The 10,030-nt window shown below is 41.9% G+C and overlaps 1 protein-coding gene across 1 annotated transcript in view; it reads left to right on the top strand.

The window, feature by feature from the left end:
- The first annotated feature begins 1,098 nt into the window (after positions 1-1,098).
- SVEP1 (sushi, von Willebrand factor type A, EGF and pentraxin domain containing 1) overlaps positions 1,099-10,030 on the top strand; it is a 193,149-nt gene continuing 184,217 nt past the window's right edge. Inside the window, exon 1 of the mRNA XM_028108637.2 lies at positions 1,099-1,629. Coding sequence (XP_027964438.2) covers positions 1,099-1,629 — 531 coding nt within the window. The remainder of the gene's footprint in view (positions 1,630-10,030) is intronic.

The following is a 10,030-nucleotide window of genomic DNA, read 5'->3' as shown; positions in this document are numbered from 1 at the left end:
TCATTTGTGGAATATCTGGCTAATGGTCACCTCACTTGTTACTCTGTAAGTTCCCTGAGGACAAGATCCATGGCAATTTTTGTCCCTCATTATATTCCTGGTGTCCTTGCACATAATAGGTGCTCAGAGATATTTGTTGAATGAATGAAGGACTGAACAAACGAGTGAATAAATAAATGCATGGATGAAGTAGCAGGACAAATCATCCCCCTGCGATGCATAGGGATAGATGCAATCCCTACATGGTGTGGTCTGAGGGGGCCCTGAAGAGTCTACACACACACACACACACACACACACACACACACACACACCCCACTGATCAGAAATCCCCACCAGGAAAGTCAAATAAACATCTATTTGGTGAGGGTTGTGGGGGCACCGGAGGGGGAAAAAAGAGACACAAAAGGTGAGCAAGCAGTTTTCAAAGGATGCTTTCAACTCTCTGGCCAGTCCGTGTGTGTTTTCCTCTACAAAGTGTTTCCAATTACTGTGGCACTCTCGGTATCTGGATCCATCTCCAGTGAATTCCTCTGCAGCTCCTGCCAGACATATGGGATCAATCAGGGCTTCGGCGCTGGTGCGCTTGCTGCGGGAATGTTGACAGCCTGACAGACGCGGGGTTCTGGTGTCATGGAATCTCCGAGTCTTTGGCCTGATCCCGGGAGGAGAATGAGAGGGGGAGGAGAGAGATAGAGGCAGAGATAGAGGAAGGAGAGAGGAGAGGGGAGCGGGAGAGACAGAGAGAGGAGGAAGAGAGAGAGAGGAGGAAGAGAGGGAGAAGGAGGGACGCGGGAGATTTTTCTTGACTGCCCCCTTTCCTTCAAACATTTTATAGGCTTCGGGGAGAAAGGGAGGAGGAGAGAGGGAAGAAAACAGGCAAGAGCGCGAGGGGTAGAGAGCGCGCGCCGTTCCCTGCGAGCCCCGGAGCGGCGGGAGTCCGCTCGTGTCCCCAAGCTGGGATAGGAGGGCGCCGAGGCTCCGACCGCAGCCCCGCGCCCGCGCCGCGCACGCCCCTCCGCGAGCCGGGCGGCCGAGCGTCTCTCCGCGCCGGGGCCGACGCCTGCGCTCCGGGCCGGCCGCTCCGTCTCCAGCGCGATGTGGCCGCGCCTGGCCTTTTGTTGCTGGGGTCTGGCGCTCGTTTCGGGCTGGGCGACCTTTCAGCAGATGTCCCCGTCGCGCAATTTCAGCTTCCGCCTCTTCCCCGAGGCCGCGCCCGGAGCCCCGGGGCGGCTGCCCGCGCAGCCCGCGCCGAGCGAGGACGCGGCGGAGAGCAAAGTGGAGCGGCTGGGCCAGGCGTTCCGGCGGCGCGTGCGGCGGCTGCGGGAGCTCAGCGAGCGCCTGGAGCTCGTCTTCCTGGTGGACGAGTCGTCCAGCGTGGGCCAAGCCAACTTCCTCAGCGAGCTCAAGTTCGTCCGCAAGCTGCTGTCCGACTTCCCCGTGGTGCCCACGGCCACGCGCGTGGCCATCGTGACCTTCTCGTCCAAGAACAACGTGGTGCCGCGCGTCGATTACATCTCCCACCGCCGCGCGCACCAGCACAAGTGCGCGCTGCTCAGCCGCGAGATCCCGGCCATCACCTACCGCGGCGGCGGCACCTACACCAAGGGCGCCTTCCAGCAAGCCGCGGTAAGGCGCCCGCCCCTCCCGGCTCCTGCCCTCGCCCCCCACCCCCCACCCCGGCCCTGCCCATCCTTTGCTGCCCGCTCACCTTCAACCCGGGGTTCACCCTCGGGCAAGCCGCAGCCTGCCCACGTCAAGTCCCAGTGCACAGAATCAGAGTCATACCTACCTTCCTATTGTTGAGAGGGTCCCGGCGGGTGATGGATCTTAACTGCTTAGCGAGATGGCAGGCTCCTCAGAGGGGTCTTCTTTGAGGGCCGTCTTAGGAAGGGGTCGTTAAGATGCAGTTCACGTTCACACGTGTAGGGACAGACCGTGTCCGAGCTGGAACAGGTGAGTCAGTGTGTGTTATGAAGTGTCTCTAAAGGTAAGACGTAGAGCGAACTGAAGAGTTCATCAATTCCTTTTTGTGTTATTGTATGTTTTTGATAGGCATTTCACTGCATGCGTTTCCTGTTTTTACTCTGAGACCGTTATAGGATTTTTAGCAGCTAGAAGAGGAAGTCCGTTTTAGAGGATGGACTTTTACATAATTTAACTTTTTCTGATTACCAAGTAACACATATTCAGTTGAAGAAAATTTGGAACACACAGAAATGTCTGACACATACCAGCATGCCAATATTTGTGGAATGAATGAAACAGAACGGAGGAAAAGGGGGGGGGGACTATGACCCCATCACCCTTAAAAAACCACTGTTTACATGTTGTTGAACAGTCGCTCAGTATGCACATTTGTGCATACTTTTCACCAAAGTGGTGTTTTGCTGTTTTGTAGCCTGCGTTTTTCATTTGTTATATCAAAAATGATCTACACTAGTATATTATACATCTAATATAGCTATTAGATATCTACGTTAGCTGCATACTATTCCATTGAATACATACACCGTCATTTAACTTATCTGGCACCTGTTATTGGACACTTAGGGTTTTTATTAACTAAGTTATGGTAAACACAAATATTTGTGCACCCTGTTGATTACTTCCTTAGGAAGAATTTCTAAGAGGTTCCTGATTTAAGAATATGAACATTTGTAAGCTTCTTGATACATATTGTCCAATTCTCCCTTGGAGGGTCATGTAAATTTACATTCCCACCAGCAGAGTATCACAGCAGTTAAGTTTGCCATATGATCACCAATAACGTGTACTATTATTTTAAATATCTTTGCCAATTTCATAGTTGAATAGAGGTATCATTTCAGCAAATTCACATTTTTAGTTGTATTGAGGATGAATATTTTTCAGTACATTTACTGGGCATTTGTATTTTTCCTTTGATAATTACCTGGTCATAATTTTTGCCTGTTTTGCACTGACAGTATATGTTAGTTTTTTTTTCCTTAATGATTTGTAAAAGCTCTTTATATGGTTAGGCTAGTAACTCCTATTTGTATATGCTGCAAATGTTTTTCCAGGTCACTGCCTTTTACTTTTGTTTATTGCAGTGTTGTTAGATGATGTAACTTTTTATATATTCAAATCTATTAAACATTGACCTTAAGATCCCATATTTGCTTATATTCTTAGAATGGCCTTTTAATTTCCCAAATTGGAGAAATGGCTTTCCATTTAACAGTATAATTCATCTGGAACTTATTTTAGTGTATGGTATGATGAAGATACCTATTTTATTTTTTAGTAAATAGTTACCAAATTGTCCTTGTATCATTTGCTTGAAAGCTATCCATCCTTTTCCAATTTAATAGAATGCCACTTTTATCATCCACTCAATGCTTATGGGTATTTGATCTTCTGACTTTCTATTAACTTGTCTTATCTATTTATTATTTTTAAGCTTTGCAAAAGCGATTTAATTATAACTTTACAATATATTTAAATATCTGGCAGTGCAAATTCTCCCTTTTTCTTATCCCTTTGAAATCAATTCTTACGTATTTATTACTTAATATGAATTTTTAATTCATTTTCACATATATCAAATGAAAGCAACCAGGATTTTGATTTCAATAGAGAAAATACCAAATTAAATTGTGGATTACTTATATTTTATAATAATAGTTCCCCCCTAAGTCAAAAATATGTCTCTATATAACCAGTTCTTTTTATATCATTCAATAAAGTTGTAGATTTCTAGTAATTAAGTCCTGCATATAGTTCCAAATTTATATCTAACTATATTCTATTCAGTATTGCTACCATCAATAGCACCTTTTCAAATTCAATTGTAAACGGTTATTCTTACTGTACAGAAACATTGTTGATTTTCTGAATATATCTTCTGTATCTAGATTCTTGCCGAAGTCTATTTGATTCATTTTTTTCTTTTTAAATACATTTTATTTTACTGATAATAAATGGTTTATAGAAAATAAATTACCTGTAAATACACTGTAGTATTGTGGTATACACTTGTCTTGACTTTTTGCAGTTGTTTAAATAATAGGTATATTTTAGTGCATGCATAAACAGTGTTTGCCCAAAAAAGGATTATATTGTACATTCTCTTTTCTAACTTGACTTTCTTTTCCACCATATTTTCACTCTTTTTCCATAATAAGAAATACACCTTTACTTTATCATTTTTCACAGTCACATAGTATTCCACTGTAGAATATGCCTTTATTTTATCATGTAAATACCCATTATTATATATTTAGGCTATTATAAACAAGACCGTGTGACTAAATTTTTCTTCATATCTTTAATAATTTCCTCAATGCAAATTTCTAAAGTGGCACCTATTACTGCATCAAAGAGTATGCCCATTTTTTAAAGCCTTTGGTACATGTACCAAGTTGTCCTGCAGAAAATCAGCACCAAATTGCACTCCTATGTGCAGTGTCTGGATCAGTACTTAGGATGCAGCCAACATAGGTTAGTGTCATTTGAACACCCCCCCAACCCGCCCCACTTTGTATGTGAAAAGTAGAGTCCTATTTTGAATTGCATTTCCTAGTGAGGCCGAACACTTTTTTCATATATTCGCCATATATAGCTCTGCTTTTTTGAATATCCATTAAAATATTTTGGGATTATTATCCATTTTTTATTTGAGGGTGCTTCTTTTTCTTATTGATTAGCAAATGCTCTTTGCATTTTTTTAAGATTATATTTATTTATTTGAGAGAGAGAGAGTGAGAGCATGAGAGGGGAGAGGGTCAGAGGGAGAAGCAGACTCCCTGCTGAGCAGGGAGCCCGATGTGGGACTTGATTCAAGGACTCCGGGATCATGACCTGAGCTGAAGGCAGTCGCTTAACCACTGAGCCACCCAGGCACCCTGCTCTTTGCTTCTTAATGGCATTGACCCTCCTGCTGCTAAGTATGAGGCAAGTAGTTTTTCTCAGTGTTTCTAAATTGCCTTCTGAATTTCTTCATGGTGATAACATCTATCATTTTATCAATTGATTGAATCTATTTTTCTTTTCATTTGTGCTTTTTTTCATTTCCTATGAAGTTTGAAAAGCTTTTGCCTCTAGGAGATGAAGTAACTCCTTAAAATACCCCCCCTTTTATTGAACTGTTTCACCAGGCAGGGTTCAGTTTTGCAGATCCAGTTCTCTGTTGGCCCCCATTCCAAGTGCTCATGAGGTCCTAGGGCCGGCCTTATTACTGATGTCACCACCCACTCCATCTGAGAAGAACCCTGCTGCATCAGGGAAAAACTTGCCATATACCAGTTCCTCTGTTTGGATTGGCCAGGTTTGCCTGGGGCCTCTAAGTACGTTGATCCAAAACAGTTAAATGGGTAATGAATCGAGTACTCGCTGCTCGCCTCAAGACCTACTCTGTCTTCAGCTTTCTCCTTCCAAATACTACATCCTGTCTTGGAAAGTGAAATTGCCAGCAAGGTTCCCCGTGCTGTTCTTCAGTCTGGATCCATTTGTAATCTAACAAGGCGAGACTTCTCAAAAGTTGGTGTTTGTTGAACTTCCCTTTGATTTTATTTTTCTTTTCTCATTTGGATTATGTGAAGGTGCAGGAGAGGGTCAGCTGGACCCAGTCCCTGGCTAACCTGGAAACTTACGTGTCTTTACGGTAACTTTTTGAAACCTCTGATGAGCATTCTTAGGTGTAATTAAAATATGGTATTGGGAGAAAATTGATAGAAGAGGACTGATGTTTAAAAATGACATTAGCGGTAGTTTGCATATGGGTTTCTGCATGGGGATCAGGCAAGCCTGTTTCATTGCAGAATTAGTTTGAAGATTGTAAGCTGTGTAGCTTGAGTCTGGATATGAAACTTAATACATTTCATCAGGGAAATGAGACAGTTCATCAGATTCCCATGTGTGTGCAGAATGGTATTGTTGGAACAGACTGTGTTTGTTAGCTGGGAAATTGAAAATCACAGGGATATTTTTGAGGTTGTTAATTACTTTCCCCAGAAAAATTAGTTTTTCAAACCTTTCCCACTTGAAACTGAATGTCCACACCACTATACACAGACACAAACCCAGGCAGACAAATACACAAGGCACAGTAACATAGGCGCAGATACGTGCTTGCAAGTCCATGACTACCCCTCACAATCCACACACCTTACTCCTCTTATGTTAAAATCTCAAGAGGTAGAATTTCCTTTACCAACATGAAATTTGCTGTTAGCTTTCAGCATATGTGATTGACTAAACAAAAAAGATAACAGTGGGCTTTATTTTTTTATTTGGTGTCAGAATTGTACAGCTTGATGGGGAGTGTATCATACTTTATTTCAATGGATAAACTGCAGTGTAGATCTTTTCTTTTTAGACATTATCCCGCAGCGCTCATCAAAGAGTGCAAAGACTGAAGCAGTGAATCTGTAGTTAGCACAGATCCTTCCAGAAACACAGTCAATAGAATGGGAGGAAGATTTAGCACCTTGAACTTAATTAAATGAAAACCTTTGACAAAATAAACAGAAAGCTCTTCAGATTTTCCTTTCCAAGGAATGACTTTTTCATAATGACCTTTCTTCTTAGTTTTTCTCTCCGCCATGTATTTATAAATTGCCTTTCCTAAACGGCATCTTTTGGGTTGGCCACGCTATGAACACAAGGTTCTCCACCTCTTCAGCATTTCAAGTCGTAATACAAGCAGAGCCCTCATTCCTACTTCACTTTTGCTAAATATCTATTAAACAAACAGCATGAAGCCTCCTTTGAAAAAAAATTTCTGCTTTTCTCCATTGTTCCACAGTTCCAGAAATATGATCCTCTGGTGAGGAATGTGCTGTGTCACCAAAAATTTGAGCTTTAGATGGCCAGGAGACTGGGAAGAGATGGGCAGCAGCTCTTCCCAGCTTTAGGGAAAGAGCATCACTGTGATATGTCCACACTAGTACATATTCACACCTTTACAAGGAGACAAATCTGCTCTCTCAGCCTTATGGGAGGAAGGGATTTGTTTTTAAGTTTTCTAACAAAATCTGGAGATGTGTGAGATGACACTAGATCAAAACCCTGATGAATAAAATTAGGGCTATTTTGTTTTCATACAGTAGACCAATAATAGCTGGTGTGCATTTTCCAGCAGGCTTTCTGATGGCCCAGATGCTGAAGGAATAGGAAGATTTGAGTTTTCCTTTCTTAGGGGAAAGGATTGAGGGGGAGTCATACAATCTACGGTGGATTCAGTTGATCCAAACTCAGAGCATGACTTAGATGTCAAGAGTTGCTCACTGATGCAGAAGCTAATTTGTTTCAATACTGAAAAGATATACTTCTAAATGTCTCTCTGGAAATGTTCTCTCTTTTGTGCTGCTTTAGTTTTTAAACAATTCTCCTGTTGCCTTAGTCTTATGTAGGAACTTGTTTTGTCATCCCATCCAAACTTTAGAAGTGTGAATGAATGAATAAATTGAAAGAGTCCTCAATGCATAAAGCAGAATAGTAAGAACGTACACCTACTGCTTCTGTTATCATTATTGGCTGCCAGTAATCTGTTATGTTTGGTTGAAATGTATCATGAGAACTCTTGGTCAAAGACTTGACTGCCTAGACACAGAGAGAGGTTGGACTATTCTGTCCTGCTTCATTTCTGTGGTCAAAAGATAAGAAAGTCTCTCCCATCCCCTACCCCCTGCCATGTCCTCCTGGCTCAGAGAGGATCTCTCTTCATAGTGGCCATGGAATTATTAAATGTATTCATTCTTGATCAGATATACCTTTAATTTGTGAAGTGATTTATAGCTTACAGTGCTTTCATATTAAGATTTTACAGAATCAGTTCTGAAGATTCAAGTTTTATAGGAACAGCATTAGATTCTAGAAGTTATGTAACTAAATGCTAGTCACAAAGCTAAGTGAATGCCACAGAGTCAGTCCAGTCTTCTGACTTGTCATCTTGTCTTTTTCCTCCTCTGCCCACCATTTCCTATTCTCACCTACATTTGACCATGTTACCTCCATGTCTTGAGTTATATCAAAAGCTAGGGAGAAGTCGAAGATTCCATTTCTAGAGCTGCAGAAGTGTTACATTAAGACATAAAGCCAAACACTCTAGCCCAGAAGGCATAAACCATGGTCTTCAGGCCTTTTCATTCAATGGATACATTTCAATTAGACATATGTATATATGTGCGTGTTTGTGTGTGTTTATATATATATACAATATATTTTCTTTTTTCCCTCTCCCACCCGTCCCATACAATGTATTTTCTAATTCTAGCAGGTACTTTAAAATTAGAAAATTGCATTTTTTTTTTTTTAAATCTGACTTTTTGTCTTACCCTTGACAAATTGGAATATGTAGCAATTCTGGGTGTGATTTGTCTCAGCTCATCAGAGTCCCCACCTGGCTCATGGAATTTTCTTTCATTGTCCTTGATTGCTACTCCATGGTCTCACATAGACCAATCATGGGCAGAGCCTGAAGTGGTATAATCCCTTCTAGTTTACCTTCTGAACTTCCTTTTTACCACTGAATTAGCTAGGAGTAGGTTTAGCTGGATGTAATTGAAGTACCACTAGCTTAAACACAATAAACATTTATTTCTGTCTCAAACTGTTTTGAAAATTATTAGAGGAGAGCCTGGATGGCTTAGCCAGTTAAACGTCTGCCTTCAGCTCAGATCATGATCCCGGAGTCCTGGGATCAAGTCCTGCATCGGTCTCCTAGCTCAGTGGGGAGCCTGCTTCTGTCTCTACCTCCCACTCCCCCTGCTTGTGCTCTCTCTTTCTCTGACAAATAAATAAATAAAATCTTTTAAAAAATTGTTAGAAAATTCTAATATGGCAGGTCTGTGATGTCTTCAGGGATCCAGAGTCTCTCCTTCAGCTCTCTGCTCCACCATCTTCAGGTCACCTCAGTGGTCTAAGATGGCTGTTGGAGCTTCCAACCATCAGGGGCTTATGCTGGACCCCAGGGAGGAGGACAGGGCAAAGACAGTCACATCATTCTTCCAGGAGACTCTGTGGCCATCCACATACTGCTTCCATGTAGATCTCATTTGGGACCACTTGGGCTCATGCCCATCCTTGAAGAGGGAGGAGAGGATGGATGCTGAGGAAGTAAGAAGCAGTCTTTGCCACACCAGTGTCAGGAAGAGCCTGCGTCTAACCAGGGAAATTTTGGAAATCCTGCTTCATTTCTTCCTCAAATGGCACTGGCCCAACTCCGCTCAAGATGGAAGACTGAGGCCTTGCCTAACTGAAACATCTTCGCCCCTGTGCTCGATTATATATCTTTTAATAAAAACTATCAAAGTTCCAGAGCAATCCATTCAAATTTTGGCAACAAAAACTACTTATGTTCGTTTCCCAGGAGCCAGAAGTTTCTAAATAATATGGCATCCACTCCCAAATAAAATATTATACTGAAAGTGATGGGGGGAAGATGCGTACTACAAAATAAAATCAATATTTTTTGTCATTAATTTAGTAAACGCAAGTTAACGTTTCTCAGGAAAACATGGTGCTTCTTTGGCTTTTCTAGAGTAAACTGTCAGGTTAAGAGACCTCTCCATTACAAGGAATTTCCTGTTCTGTATTGTGTCTGCCTTTCCCTGATTTTTGAGACTGTTCTCTAAAGCTCCCCAAGCCATATGAAGAATGGATTTCTGGCATAGACTCTGCTTACATATAGTAACCTGCTCTGGTTTGGAGGCCAGTTGTGGATAGGGAAAACTCTGAGAGCTAATGATGTATGTTGGATGTGTTACAGTGCTTCACTTGAAATGAATGATAGTGGTCAGAAGGTGAAATCTGCAACACATTAGTAGGTGTATTTCTTACCAATCTTCATAAAAAGATTCTTCAAGTATGCATCTTCTTTGCTATCTGTCCTTCTCATGAGGTCGTTCAAGCAGTTGCTGTTTTATTTATGTAAAGAGGTAAGCAATAAAGATTTTTCAAATTCAGAGCATGTATTTCTTTCAGAGCTGCAGGAATCATGAAAGCCGTACACTTGAGGATAGATTCTCATTCCTATATATGTTGCAGTGGCGCTAGCGACCTTGTT

The sequence above is a fragment of the Eumetopias jubatus genome, unplaced genomic scaffold (assembly GCF_037043125.1).
Source record: "Eumetopias jubatus isolate StellerSeaLion01/CBP00866 unplaced genomic scaffold, mEumJub1_p1.0 scaffold_15, whole genome shotgun sequence".
Classification (NCBI taxonomy): domain Eukaryota; kingdom Metazoa; phylum Chordata; class Mammalia; order Carnivora; family Otariidae; genus Eumetopias; species Eumetopias jubatus.
The sequence above is the reverse complement of the archived record's forward strand: the minus strand, read 5'-3'. Positions and strand labels throughout refer to the sequence as shown.